The sequence below is a fragment of the Falco naumanni genome, chromosome 1 (genome assembly GCF_017639655.2).
Source record: "Falco naumanni isolate bFalNau1 chromosome 1, bFalNau1.pat, whole genome shotgun sequence".
In the NCBI taxonomy this organism is placed as follows: domain Eukaryota; kingdom Metazoa; phylum Chordata; class Aves; order Falconiformes; family Falconidae; genus Falco; species Falco naumanni.
The window spans coordinates 87,362,100-87,377,532 of record NC_054054.1 but is presented as its reverse complement, the minus strand read 5'-3'; the positions used below and the strand labels follow the sequence as shown (position 1 = coordinate 87,377,532).

The following is a 15,433-nucleotide window of genomic DNA, read 5'->3' as shown; positions in this document are numbered from 1 at the left end:
ACAGTTAGCAACTGGATAAAGTGTAAATAACTTTATTTTAGCATTCAGTTTCAATTACAACCAGATCTCTTTCCCTGGGTTGATACTAATAATTCAGCACTTTGCAAGGTGTAAGAGTAGTTTGTCTTTTTCCCTCCAACAGACATTAAACTTCCTGCTTACTCATGAAGAACTTCATTTGCAATTCTGTTGCCTATCCCCAAAAGTTGTCCTGTTTAGTTCTGACTACTGTAAGAAAGGTGCATATCTGCAAAACACAAATGACCTCACTGCTCCATTTTCCATTTCAGGAACACAATATAACTAACGAAGACAAAGCACAAATCCCTGTGTTCTCTTTTGTTAACGATTCTACCCTAAAACAGGTCATTTAATCACTCTTGCCATTCCTTCCAACAGCTGGTTATTAACTCCCAACAATGTTTTGCCACTTACTCCATAATCACTCAGCTTCCTAGAAGCATCTTGCATAATCCAAACCATTTTTCTCTGGCATCTGAATTATGCCAAGCAATACACCTACCCATACTTTACTGACACATTAGAAGCAATTATGAGAGTAATTTAATACATCTTTCTTCTGCATCATATGGTTAAACCCTTTGACATAAAAATATCAAAGTATTCAGTAAAACGCACATTCTATTGACAGTAAGTTGGGGAACTCCATACTTCTTTCTCAAGACTGCCATTTTTTCTGCTGTTGGTTTTGGTGAAGCAGGAATACTTATACCATAACACACTGTCACAAATACAAAAGCTTTCTTCTGTTTTTTAAAATCATGTGGATCCAGAGCCAAAACACCTTAAAATCAAAGCATCCTCTCTGCATGCCTTCAAGGCATAAAACTGAAATACAACTGCCACTATTACAACGATAGGCCGTCTGCAGATGTGTATGGTAATTTATCTTGAAGTACGGCAATTTATCTTGAAGTAAATCTCACTCTTGTACAGAGATACAGGCTGGCTATTTTTGTCTTTAAAAGGAGCACAGACGCATGCAGCCACACGTGGAGGCATGAGCACACACAGCCTTTTGTAACAAAGGTTTTAACTCAGAATATTTTGAAGAGTCTTTTTGATCCCAAATGCCAGGTACAAAGGAATAATGCCAGCAAACAATTCACCTTTTTTTCAGCTGTCTCCTTCCTTCCTATTGTGTAAGAGCCAGCACCATGACATCTACATCACAGAATTAGCTTTTCAACTCTCCACCATCTTTTTTTTTTTTAAATTCCACATCCCCTCCACCACCCCGGCTATGTCTTACCTGTCCACAACAGTCTGATTTGTATTTGTTACAACAGCAGTCCCTGAGGTGGCTTTGGATCGTTCTGTAAATCTAGAATCAAATGCTTTCATAGGTTCAATCTTGGATGGAGTTGTCAACACAGACGAAGACGATGCAGGAGGAGCAGTTGAGGCAGAGGTAGCATTTACACTGTCAATAAAAGAGACAGGAGAAGAAGGATTGAAAGAAATCTAGTATTGGTAACCTGCACTGCTCATAACAACTAGCTAGCATTCATTATACTGGCTAGAAACCATACTGAAAACTGTCCACTCAAGTACATACATGAGATCGGATATGCATTTTCCCCCTTTCACACAGCAGTATCTTGCAAGCTTTGCCTACTCTCAAAAGCTGTTTACGATACATCTCAGAGCTAAGAGCTTCACGTGGCCACATAGATATATCTAGATTAAAAGACCCCAATTCACTCATCATGTATTTTTAATTCAGGAATGAAATGATACTTTCAGCTGGTACTTACATACCCAAAGGGAAAGAATCACTATTTCAAATGATAATGGGGTTCCCTGTTTTACCCCTTGTTCAGGCTACAAAATACTTTCCATTACAAGATTATACTCCACTGTTTATCCATCAAATAATATGGGCTGAAATAATTCATGCCAGGTTTTGATTTTGTTGCTGAAGAATCCAAACTAATTATTAGGCCTTTCCAAGCATAACCCTAAGGCAAAGGAATGTGTTTTCCCCACACTAAAGCATTCCAGGGATCTGTTATTTGAATAGCTGTTTACTTTAAAGATTTTTCAATTCATTCAGAGAATGAATTGAAAGAAACAATGGCTCTAAGATAATTGATATTTGTACTAAAAAGCTGTTAGAAGTGCAGTTTCCAAAGAAAAGGGACTTAATAGTTTCACCTGTCAATCGTTTCTCAGAGTCTACCCACTCATTTTTTATTCTGTGGCCAATTTCAACTAAATTTAATGGAGTAGTAGAGGTTCCAATGACATTGTGTTCTTGCAAATGCTATAAACACACACTGAGAAGAAACCAAGTCAGTGTCACCACCAAGAGAAAAGCAAGTAAAATTTAGTTGTTTCAGAATTAATTTGAAAGACATAGTAGCCAATCAGCATATATACATTGACAAGTCAATGTCACTGTGCTCAGATGGGGTTGTATACAGGGAAGAAGTATCATCATCTTTGAAGAGATCTACAGGACACAATTTGATGACAAACAGGCTTCATTACTTCCAGTGCTAGAAAGAATTATATTCTTTACTAATAGCACCCCAATGATCTATAAGCAAGTCAATTTGATAAAGCATTGGCAATCAATTGCATACCTCATTGCACTGAAGTTCATTTCCAGAACTATGCATATGGATTTATTAATTACTGATTTATCACTACTTAAAGTAACCAAATACTAATAAAATCTTGGTGTTTTCAGGAATGTTAGATTCTTGAAGTTTTGCAGTAAAGGAAACCAGTTTAATAGTTGCTTGATTACAGAACTGGAAACAAGAATTAAAAACTAAACAAAGTCATGTAAGTGAAAACCAAAACTGCAAATACTGACCCATCTTTATTGGCTGCATCATCTGTTGGTTTTATACTGGCTGCTGTTGGCTCTACAGAAGGCTTTGAAGTATTAAGGGAATTTGCTGCGTTAGAATCTAATGACATGAGCTGCTGGTTACTTTGAGAAGACATCATTGAGCCAGACAGAGATCCAGATATTGGGATGCTATTGAAAAATGCTGTAGAAAAATCCCTAAGAAAAACAACAAAAATATTTCTTAAAAACACTTTAAAAATAATTGAAAAATAGTTAATTTAACTAAACTACTTATTCCATTCGTCCCTTTTCCACATGTCAATGTTCACATGCAACCTAAATAAACCACCAACACCTAACTTTCCAGAGTCATTCTCATATACAAAGGACACTAAAGCCAGAATTAATGTAGATACAAACCTGCAATACACGACAGTATTGTTCACTCACCTATAATGGTAGATAATGACAGTTAGCCTTATTTATTAGAAATGAGATGCTGTAGCTAAGAGAACATAGGTTGAAACCAAATTCCGTACATATACACAAGGTATTTCCAGTGAGTGCTTTAAAGTGCCATAAGATTAAAATAAGTCAGAATTCTCAGTTTGCACCAGGGAAGGAAAAAAAAAACCCCAAAGGTAAAGTATTTTAAAGCCAGCTTCCAAACATACCCAGTGTCCAGCTGAGCTATGCAGAGAGGTGTGATCCTTCTCCGACCATCTGCTGTTCGTGTTTCAACTTGCTTTTTTAAGAGATTCTGTTGGGAAATATATTTCATCATCATTTCTGATAAATAGGAAATGCTTTTTTTCTTTTCCTGACTGACAAGAATAGGTATATTAGATGAAAGATGCTCGTCAATTAAAAATGTGTTAAAAATTTTTCCATATTGTCTTTTAACTATGCTATTATTGCATAGGATCAGTCTACATTTTTATTAGTACAAGTGTGTTTTAATACCACAACTTTTTTTTGACCAATAGTAGGTGTTTTTTAAGTAGAATTTCATATAGTACAAAGCACAATAGACTTCTGATTCTGATTACTGCTCTCAGGCTGTACCATAACATACATTCTTTTTAATTTAAACACACACATTTCCAATTCTGGATCTATCCACTTGTAGAAAAGTCATTTATGGAGAATGTAATCTGCTCTCCACATGAGAAAGTCAAGCCCAAAACCTTCTCATCTGTGCACATTGAATCCTTCGTTAAAAGATGTGTTCTGTTTAGCAGAGAATTAAATAATGCTTTCAACCTCCTCCACTGAGCAACTGAAGTACAGTTCCATACTCTGACTGTTACTTGGTCCCTTTCTGCGCACCAAAAACTTAGCACCCATCACAGAAATGCCCACAAGCCTTTTTCCACAGTTTCTGCTTAAAAGCATTTTAACTTTTCAACATGTCTCAGTAACGTCACCTGGACCATTCATGGGTTGAAAGGTGCCATTCCACATAAATAAGGAAGCAGAAATTGGTTTTATCATAAGCAGTTTGGTATTTATCAGCTCAGTACCTGACACTATAAAGTGATTATCTAAGAACACCTACCTTTCTAATGTCCTCCAAACTCTCCCCATTAACCATGCTTGCCACCTTGGGAGCTGCTGCCGCAGTCCCAGATGCTTCCCTAATTGACACGTTCTTCTGCTCCACCTGCTGCTGTTGCTGTCTCTGTTGATACTTGAGCATCTCTGGATTCTCAATAATGGTGGTAGACAACTGAGCTTCAGTCATTATCGCTAGGCTTTTACCATAGGTGGACTGATGAATGTTGCTCTGTAGGCGTTAAAAATGTATCACACAAAAAGAGTGACTACAACTGCTAGCGTGACATCACTAATTACAATGTAAGAGAATCACACAAATCTAATGGAATCCATAAAATGCAAATGCCCTCTGTATCACTTATACACTACAGATTTTTTTCTTTCTTTATATTTTCAGCTAACACTAAATCAATATGTAAAATAATTTAAATTCAAAGCTTTAGTTGCTAATAGCAATGAGAGGAAAAAACAGCCAACAGCAATCAGTTTAAAAAGACTTGCATATATGCAATTCAAAGAGTAATTTTAAAGTGTTTTGAAGCACCCACTCCTTGTTTCCTTGGCCAAATAATTACTTCAAATGTACAATGATGTGTAAGCAAGCGGATGCTTTCCAAGTAGACTTTCTATCCAGAATAAAAACTAGTATGATGAATTCTTTTCTTGACTACTCTTTTTTTAATGATTTATAAAGTAGACAAGAACATGTTTTTCTGTAATATGGAAATCAGTCACTACATATTTCTATAAATAGTCATTTTAACTGAATCAATGCACCCCTTAAATATGATCACAGATTCTCCAAGTGCTTACTGTACCTTTTCTTCCTCACTAAGTGGATCTCCAAGTTCATCCTGGGAAAAGTCCAAAAATGCCACTGATCCATCCATGGAACACACCAGGATACCAAGTCCATTAAGGGTCCTGAAGGAAATAAAGGTCCATCTTTGGTTTTGATCTCTTTCATTGACGTAAAGGGAAAATGCAATAAATTGCTCAACAGAAATCTTTGCAGAAGATTTATTATCACAGTGACTGCTGATGGAACCAAAGAAGTGGGCCAGCAAGGAGACAGGGTGATGGACAGCAGGAGTCCACATGCCAACACTGCTTCAGAGACTGCACACAAAAAAGTGGCACTAGAACAGTACACCTACCCATGGCATGACCAGCACCACAAAAACCTTTCTGTAGGGGTAAAACAGTGGTCACAATGAACAATGAGAGAAAATAATAAATGTATTTGCTTCAAAAGATCTACAGATGTGCTAACGGAACTTGGTGAAGAAAGCGGCCTTCAGCAGATAAGCAATTGATACGCTTCCTTTAAGGCCCTATAAACTACTGTTTGGGGCCAATGGAAGATGAAGCTTCATCACGCACAGTAAACATGTAACAGAGTCCATTCCTATAAAGAGCTTACAGTCCAAATAAACAAGATAGGAAGGAGAAGAGATGAGACTCTTAAAAAGAGAAGCTCTATATTAGGTAAATGCCTCTTCTCCATCATCATCATCTGAAGTGACAGCAAAACCAAGCTGTGCATCTAAGCAGTCAAAAAACATCTCTGTATTAAGTAAGAACACATTAGATTTTGTTACCATTATTTGGGTTTTTAAGCAAACTGCACATGTTCTTGTATGAGGGGATATGTTGTAACCCTCTTCTGGAGGTCTCAATGGGTTTTCTTGGTAAAAGAGAGAGGAGAAACTATACGTTCTAGTCTTAATGGAATGATAACCTTCCACATATAACTTATTCTTGCACGTTTGAAAAATATGAAAAAATAGTGATGAGTTTTGACTGCTAACCCAGTAACTTCCAATTATAGAGCTCAAAGAGACAGCGACAGTAGTTTACAGATGACTTTGTACAAAGAAAGGAAGAGGAAAGGGAAGTAGGCAGAACTCTGAAGTCCTGTACAAATTAGTCCAGCAAGACTTTAAAATATATTACATGCATCATGGCTATAGCTGTTTGAAAACAGTCTGGTGCCCTGATAGCATCACATCCAGAAAAGTTAGCTTGAGCACCGTGTCACTTGGTTAACCAACACTACTCCAAGTTAGAAAACAACAAAATCTTGTTGAGAGTTTTCTGTTTGCTCAGCAGACAAAATTGCCGAGCTCCTATTGACCTCTGGATCCAAGCAATTGTTCCATGAAAACAATCATGTTCAGATACTACAATGATGGATCCAAGACTAAAACTCTAAAATAGAAATAAGAGTGCTATAACAACATAATAGTATGAGATTTCTCTGAATTTACTTAGTGTTTTCAGAATGGAGCGTGTTTCTGGGAACATTCCATACTATTGACATTTCAGTCATCCATTTCAATTTGTAAACAGGATATAAATTAACTAGCTTCCTACTGGTCCTTTGTCTCTCAAATATCCCACAAAACCATTTCCTCAGAAATTGTAGAATGTTAACCAGCTATTACTCCCAATGACTTTACACCATGAAAAAATGTGCAAATTGCAGATGAAGAAATAAAAAGCACTACAGGAAAACAAAACTATTCAAAGCTATTGTACAACAATAGCAGTACATATCATGAAATACTCCACTTAATGGTTTTCTAGCCTTAATCTATTAAGGAAAGAAAACAGCTTTTGTTTCAAAAACTGAGCTTCATGGCAAAATCCTCATGGCACACAGAAAACAGGTAATTATACAATTGTAAGCTTTAAAATTTAGAGCATAAAACCACCGAGATTGCTATAGCTCTTAAGGCAGAATTTCAAAAGTTAGGAAGTGCTAGAATTAAGACAACCTATGTAATCAGCTATGTACCTATCATGAAAAAACAAAATTAGTCTTTTCTTGTACAGAACCCCTAGTTCTATAAATCACTGGATGCATAGGTGCAGCGTATTTTTTGGATACCATTTACTGAAAGGTCTCATGATTATTTCTCCCTTAATATTCAAGTCTTGCAGTAAATAAAGAACTACTAACTTCTGCATTTTTATGACCAGGCCTTATGAAGAAAGCAGGAGTGGAGAGAATACTACTAACTGCAGAAAGATTTGAGACAGCAGGCTGCTGAGAAAGTCAACACAAACCCCTAGGGATGTCCTGCAGTCTCCTGGGAAAGCTCAGCACTTGTCCTTCTGCTAAACCCTGTGGTTGGTTTCTGAGACTTGCTACACCATCAGCCTTTGTGACCCTTCAACACAGAGCAATCTACACCTTTCACATGGTGCTGCAACAATACAGTATAACTACATTTTTACGACAAAAGCTATTTGATTTAGATCTTTTATACATGAAGATCCTTCAGGCAATTCAAATGATGAGCAAGTAGTACATGTGTGTATATAAATGGGTGAGCGTATGTATAAAACATTAAAATAAAAGGACTTTCTCTTTTGGTATATTGTGTCCTTAAGCACAAAGATTGGCCTAGAAGGTTCACCTGAATTTGTCACAGCTGTACGGTGCAATAACTTTTCATAGCTGTAATGCAGATAAAACTCAGAGTCCACCACATCATGTAATAAAACACACTCTCCATAAAAAACAACACAGAGAATCATAACAAGTGGGAACTTATTCTATAGGGATTTTACTGCGTCATGTTCTAAATACATTACTTTTATTCAGCTTTAATGTTACATAATCTCAAGTGACAACATGCTAGTTGCTAATGTCACTACCAAAGATGCTGCGGCAGAACCAAAATCTTCAGAAACTAATTACTTGTGTTCCAACAGCTACAATCTGTACTGTTTTAAGGAATTTCCAGTTAGTGTGCATATGTGAAGTTTGGCTTTTGTAACAAACAGCAGAAAGCAACTTACCAGGAGATGTCCATGATAGACTTGTCAAACAGCTCATGTATGACAACTAAAGGTCGTTTCAGACACGTGAGCTTAAAATAGAAGAAACAACAGTCAAATTTAGGTCTAAGCTACTGCAGGTATTACCACATTAACCTCTCTCAGAGACTAACAATAGTTAACAAACAAGATCTGGCCAGGAGACAGCTGTATGCCTGGCAGTGCATCTGCAGTACCTAGTTACCTATTCCATTACTGGTTCCAAAAAGCTCTGGAGAAGAATAGTTGATGTTCAACCCTCCCCTCCTTTCTGAAACACAGACTGAACTTCTCAACCAGCTTCGCCTTTACATCATAGAACACTCTCTACCACTCAAAAAGTAGTTCCACAGATGCTAAAGACAGCTTCTATTCTAAGCTTTACTGAGATAAGGATGTTGCTAACTGCCAGCACAAGAGGAAGACTGAAAACAGATTAGTTTTCCAAGTCCTCAGAGTACTTGTCTGAATAAGTGGAGCCTATCGAGAGCAAAGAGAATTGACTCACAATTACTCCTAAAGAGGACTTTTCTACACTTAGAAATCAGCTTAGTAATAAAGAACTGAATATGAAAATTCCCAGTAACCTGTTTTAAATCAGACATTCTAACTTCTTTAATGTTAAACCAATGGACTTAATATCTATAGTACGTAGTACAACTGAAACTATGCAGAAGAAGCTAATGTGGTCTAGGATGTTTCATGCTCATAGGTTCACAGACTTAGCACAGCAGTCATCTTCAGTAGTTATTTCTTATATGTTTCCATAGGTCTATGTTGTATACGTATCTATTGATCAGCTCAGGACAAAGACTGCCTGTAACTTTGCATCTCTATAACACCTAGTATAACCTCAACAGGCACCCTACATGAAATCATAGTATAAATAGAAAGTAAAATATACCAAGTGACACTTTGATACGGGCATGCCCTGGTAGCATTGCCAGAAACAGATCTAGTGTTATGCATTTAGCGATTGATGGATAAATATCACAGTGGAATCTATAAATAGTAGATTGCAGTTAGCAATTGGTGTGTTCTGGCACAGGTTCTCTTCAGAAAGCTTTACAAATCAGTTAAATTTATTCCCTGTCCTTCACACTCGCCAAACAACCCGTCTTGCATTTATAAAATGTGAGAATAAGCTACTCTTCTTTTAGCCAGAATAACAATTTTAGTGTAGATTTTAAAGTAAAACCCAAACTAGATATTGAAAACTTGAAAGTATACTTAAAAAGCTTCATTCACTTTCAGATTCCTTTCCATAGCAGAGACAGAAGCCAGAGACTGAAGCCAGAACAAAGCAGAAAGATGGGCCATATGTATGTATGTTCAAAAACAGCTATCCTGTGCCTGCCACATTCTCCTCGTATCCACACAAGCAAGGCTAACAAAGCTAGACTCTAAGAGTGATTAATAGATGGGTGCGCTAAATACAGAGAAGCAGAAAAGTCTTTTTCTTAAGGCTCACATGGAGAATGAGTAAAAGACATGGGAAGAAAATAGGGCTGATCTATGTTTAACAACTAATGTAACACATTATTTTCCTTAACAGTTCCTCCCCCTTACCAGGGTGGCACAGTGCCACTGGCTTCTACCTGCTCTTGGCTTTAGAGAAATGAACTACTAGCAATCTGCTTCCTTCCCCCCAGCTAATCCTGTAACAAAGACAAAAACCTAAACATGAATCTAAATATAAGACCTAATGCTGTACATGTGACCTTTGTGCTAAACCCTTAAGTCATCCAAATGACCACATGAGTTCAAAGGCAGCAAAAAAACCACTTACCCAGACAGAAAGAGACCGATCCTTACTACCAACAGCGCAACAGCAGTAGGGACAACTTGACTTGGTGGAGCTCCCATTCTTTTGTTTCTTCTTGAAGATTTTTGGATTAAATTTCTGAACAAACAAGATGCCCAAAATTTTGCTACAGTTATTACATTTTAGTAGAAGATCTGCTTTAAAAGCAAGTTTTCCACTTAAGAGTGAAAAAGAAACATTTCATAGAAACAAAGTCCCTAACCCAGCCTCTACAAGAGCTCTGACAAAAACTACATGCACTTTCTTGAGGGGCTTTCTGAATGCCTTAACAGGAATGGCAAATAATATTAATTTTTACTAACAATCAAGAACCCACTGAAAACCCAAGTCACTTTAATCAAGTCACTGAACAGCTAACAAACCCAAGCCATTTTAATCAGGTCACTGAACAGCTAACAAAGTTAGTGTTTGGCATTTCTAACATGGTCCTGTACTCCCCCTTCTTATCTTGTTCATCTACATCCAGCTCTCTTATCGCAAGAGCAAGGTGATCATTTCCAACAGGTAAAGTTGAAATTTTTTTAATCACTACCATGCGTTTGCTTTACTTTGATACCTACCTTCACCTCTTGCTCCATTTACGCATAAAATTATCAGAAAGCACATATTAGAAGTTTTACTTCAGGGATAGATTACTATCACTCACCACTACTGTAACTGCCTTCCGATGCCCTACAAAATCCATGTTGGTTTTCCATCCATCTCTCTCAATGATCTGAGCAGTAGGTCCAGAATTATTCATGGCATGAGCAGAAACAAGATAGTGACCATCAGGTGACCAGCTAAGACGCAACACATGAGTTGTCCCTCCACACTGACAAAAAAAACCACCATACTAAAGCTTTAAAAGTGTTTGCAAACAAAGGATTTTTAATAAAAACTATTTAAATTTTAGATTTAGGGAACATGATTACAAGGTAAGTTTTTTGTGACTATAAATGACATTATATACAATTCTCAGCACTTCATACGTAGTGTAACTTAGGAAATCCTATCAAAAGTGGGGAAAAAGGAACCCAGAGAACTTTTTTTAAAGGGAACAAAAAGTAACTGGTTTTGGATGCTGTAGTCTCAGTATTCATCACAGTCCTAATTAGTGACAGGGCTGCAGCATACCAACTGCTAATAACAACAACTTCAGCTTGCAACACTGGCTCACACATGCATTTAGGTGTTTACAGTCTATTATGAAGAGCAATTGCACTAATCACAATACTGTAGGATCACTGCAAAACACTCCGCTCCCAAAGCGCCAAGTTCTGTCCCCAAAAATTTGATCTCTTTGATCAAAGTCATCACCTAACAGCCCTATGATGCCAGACCAAAGATCCCTCCTAAGGACTTATCTCACTTCTGATAGTGGCCAATAGACAACGAATAGGGAAGACTGTAAGAACAATGCAATTAGTGTGTCAATACTTCCTTGGAATAACCTCTCCATTTCCAGGAATTTACTTAATTGTTTACATAACCCACATAAACCTTTGACATTCACAACATCCAATGACAATAAAAGTCTCGATCAGGTTATGTGAGAAAGTAGCTCTTCCCCCTCCCCCTCCTTGAACCTGCCATCTGATAGTTTCAATCAATTTGGCACTGTTAAATTAACTTATGTTCGTGCAGAATCAGTTATTCTTACAATTTTCATTAGTTCTATAGGAATTCAGTTTGAATAGTCACACATTCTGAAGTACCTCATCAAAGGGTTTTGTGATGCTGGTTTCCAACTGCCAGTCCATGGTCCGCCACACCTTCAAACTTCTATCGTCAGCCTGAGAGGCAATATATTTTCCAACAGGATCCCAGGTCAGCCCTTTCACCAAGCCCGAATGACCCTTCAAAGTGGCAAGAATTTCTGTGCACGTGAAAATTGAAAATGGAGAGTAGTTACCGATATCTCATCCCCTTTAGGATAGACTGTTGAGGGGATTGACAAGATCTTTTTGAAACAGCTTATTAAATATAACTTCCTTTAATGTACAAACAACAATCTATCGACCAAATTAGAACTTGTACTTATGTGAAGAATGAGATTAAAAAAAGTGGCAAAGAGAACTCTGGCCGGAATAAGGGCTGCAAAACGCTTTCTAAGAATCAGATCAGAGCAGGAAGACCAGCAGAGCCCAGGCATTTCAGAATAGCATCTCCAAGCCATGGAAACAGCAATTTAACTGGAACTTCAGTTAAACATTCACCCTTTCCTTCACATCCAAAGATTATCACAACAAATTCAGTTCACATTTGCTGCGCAAAGCTAAGTCAAAGTTGTGACTGAACAGACACACAAGCCTGGCAGACCTTGTAACCTACTTCCAGTCAACCTCTTGCTTATCAGACTGAGAAGAGGCTGAGAGTACTGCACAGGCTACACAGCTAGCTTGAAAGTCTAAAAACTCCGATATCCGGATTGGAAGCAACCCTAAAATAAATGGCAATGACTAGGCACCACACCATGGGAGTTTTAGCCTGCATCATTAGGTGGTGAGAAGCAGCCAGACCAAGGCACATGCTCTCAACCCAGCAGAGACCCTTGCAGCCAGCTAAAACTGTCCAGTGTGCCGGTGGCACCCGGCAGCGTGGCCCCTGAGAAACTGAGCCCACAGGACTGGGTGAATTGCCAGCACTGCAGCAATGGAAGAAGGATAACAACCATCAAATGTAAGACTCGAAGGCTTCTGCTACTGTGACGCTCCCCTAGTCCCTCCTTCCTACCCTTCATCATGTAAAGCTACACTGCTCGTTAAGCAGCAGCATCCAAAATGGGGTAAATAAGATAGTGCTCACCCAAAGGCAAATGAATGGAAAGTCCTGTAGGTACAAAGGCAACAGGAAAAAAATATATGCATATTATATATATATGCATATATGTAATATCAAGCTGAAGTTTATCTATTTGGGATTTTACAGATAAGGTGAAAAAGAAAATACATGCAATAATGACCTTCATGTAAAATCAGCAGCACAACCTGAATGTAGCTGTTGTCTACAGCAGAGTGGAATCCACTGCTCATTGCCACCCAAACTTGGAAGGAGGACTGACTCACCAGATCGCAGGCATGCCATCTCAAAAGATAAGACAACCCATTCCCACACAGAGATTTTCACAGTCAGCAAATACACGCATGGAAAGAAGAGTTTGTCACAAAGCTTTATATATTTGCATATCTGAAATATAAGAATTCTCACCTGGAAATTTGACAGCATTCCAGATGACAACAGTGTTATCCACACTACAGGATGCCAGCCAGGCATCATGCGGAGACCACGCTACATCCATGACATCTGTTTTAAAAAAAAAAGTTTCTATTTAAGACCTTGACAGTAACCAGAGAATCCAAAAATCTTCTTTTTAAAAAGAACTTGTGAGGCAACAATTTTTCCATCACCAAGAAATTACTATCATCTCACTGGAGTGGAAGGTAAGAAAGAATATAGCAACACTCACTGGGAGTGAGGCTCTCCCAACTTACAGTGTTTGATGGGGAACAAAAAAGAAAATCCACAGCAGAAAATGGCATGTTTAGTGATTATAAAAAGTACTAATGCCTCTATAAAGTATTCTGTCTTGTTTCGAATGAAAAAGCAACAGCAGCTATTATAATGCACTTGCTTTATTCCAGCACACATGAAGTGATTAAAGGGATTTCCATCTTGATTTTAATTACAGCTCAGGTCAGCAGGTGCAAAATGCATTTGAAATTATCTAGTTTATTCATCTTTTGCATTGCTCTTTAGTTATTTTTTCTAAATAAACATTCATATTCTTTGGCTAACAAAAGCTTTCTTTTGCCAACCAGGAGATTATTCAATGCAAGTGTAAACATTTATTTAAATAAAAATACAGTTTAGCTTCCTTTATTCAGATTCATGTTTAAGCTAGCAAATTGCAAAACATAAGTTTCTTAGTTGCTAATTTTTCTACTACATAGTTGCTGGAAGTTTCCTACTATTACTGTCAGAAGTCACTTGTATGAAAAATCAGCATTTGATTAAGAATGACATTTTCTCCCAGATTTTCATTGTTGCTCTTAAACGTAATTACTGATTTGCCACTATATATATGTATACGTTTTCAGCAAGAAAACGTGACACTGAAAACCAATTTTTTTCCAAATACATGCAAATTATGTTCACTCAACACCTGTTAACTTACCCCCTGAATGGCTTCTGAGAATCGATACACACCTCCACTGTTCAACATTTGTAAGTTTGCTACTAGAACCAAACACAGTGCTAGGTCCAATGTACCTAATTTGAACAGAAACAGTGATCAACAGAACCACCTCAAGTTCTTCAGATTTTCTTTCTAAGGAAAATCAGGTGCACAGTACACTTCTGTTTTATAACCAGTTATTCCTGCAATGCAAGCTGAGGCTAAAATATATACATATATTTTTAGAGAAAGTAATTCCATACATTCATGGACATTCAATAAAATGTACAGTTTCTACCGACAGCAAAAAAAGGTAACATTTAAGATAACTCTTCCAATCTCTTCAGGAAGCTTTCTTCAAGGACAGAAGAAAATTCCTTAGCTCCGCCAAGGAGAGAGGCTGCCCAGGGAGATACGCACTCCAGCCCAAACGAGAGGAGACCAACAATACCAGTGATGTGGTGTCACAGGTTTCAGCTCCTTGTGCGCCCGGCAAAGCAGTGAGCTTACAAAAGGCCATCACAGGGAAGACACACTGAGAGATGTGACAGAGTAACCTACTTGAAATAAAATATAAAATCAAGAAGGAAGAAACATGCTTACGCAGCTCGTTTCCACACCATAATCAACTTGTCATCTCCCCCTGAAGCCAAGTAAACTCCATTGTTTGACCATCGCACACAGTTCACACAAGCTGAAACGTAGAAAGAAAGTTTGTAAGATGAAATACGAGAATGAGTGGGTTTGGACTGGGGACAGAATTGATAATAAGTAAGACTTGACAGGAGGCATTTAGGATTTAAGTGTACTTTTTCCACTAAGAGCAGTTACTCTGTCTGCCTTAGATAAATGAATTGGTACTTATCTTCCAGTAACAGTTGAGGAACTCCTTTCTTTAAAAACCCCTACTCCTTATTTGAAAAAGCTTCACCAAAAATAGCACAAAAGAAGAAAGATTAATACTCATCTAATGAAGGGAAAGTGCTTGTGGTAAATGAGGTGGGATTAAGAGTGCAAAGGAGGAAAGCTATATCTTGAAGATAAGAAGATGCATCTTGAAGAAAAGAAGGGGCAGCTTGTTCAGTTAGCCATGCTTCTTTCAAATGTAGTGTGCAATAAATCCAGAATCATTTAGAACTACAACCAATATACTTCATACGATGTTTCCTTTATACTTACTCCTCTTGCCCTTTCCTTTAGAGCTCCCCAGTTTCTCAGAGTACACACCATCAATTACTTTATG

General features: G+C 37.7%; 1 protein-coding gene across 1 annotated transcript in view; it reads right to left on the bottom strand.

The window, feature by feature from the left end:
* LOC121092355 (protein HIRA) overlaps positions 1-15,433 on the bottom strand; it is a 38,090-nt gene that overhangs the window by 12,489 nt on the left and 10,168 nt on the right. Inside the window, exons 4-15 of the mRNA XM_040603208.1 lie at positions 14,794-14,884; positions 14,191-14,285; positions 13,224-13,319; positions 11,732-11,892; positions 10,681-10,848; positions 9,999-10,112; positions 8,192-8,262; positions 5,200-5,305; positions 4,383-4,610; positions 3,499-3,584; positions 2,846-3,040; positions 1,274-1,444 (exon numbers count right to left, since the gene is read on the bottom strand). Coding sequence (XP_040459142.1) covers positions 1,274-1,444; positions 2,846-3,040; positions 3,499-3,584; positions 4,383-4,610; positions 5,200-5,305; positions 8,192-8,262; positions 9,999-10,112; positions 10,681-10,848; positions 11,732-11,892; positions 13,224-13,319; positions 14,191-14,285; positions 14,794-14,884 — 1,582 coding nt within the window. The remainder of the gene's footprint in view (positions 1-1,273; positions 1,445-2,845; positions 3,041-3,498; positions 3,585-4,382; positions 4,611-5,199; positions 5,306-8,191; positions 8,263-9,998; positions 10,113-10,680; positions 10,849-11,731; positions 11,893-13,223; positions 13,320-14,190; positions 14,286-14,793; positions 14,885-15,433) is intronic.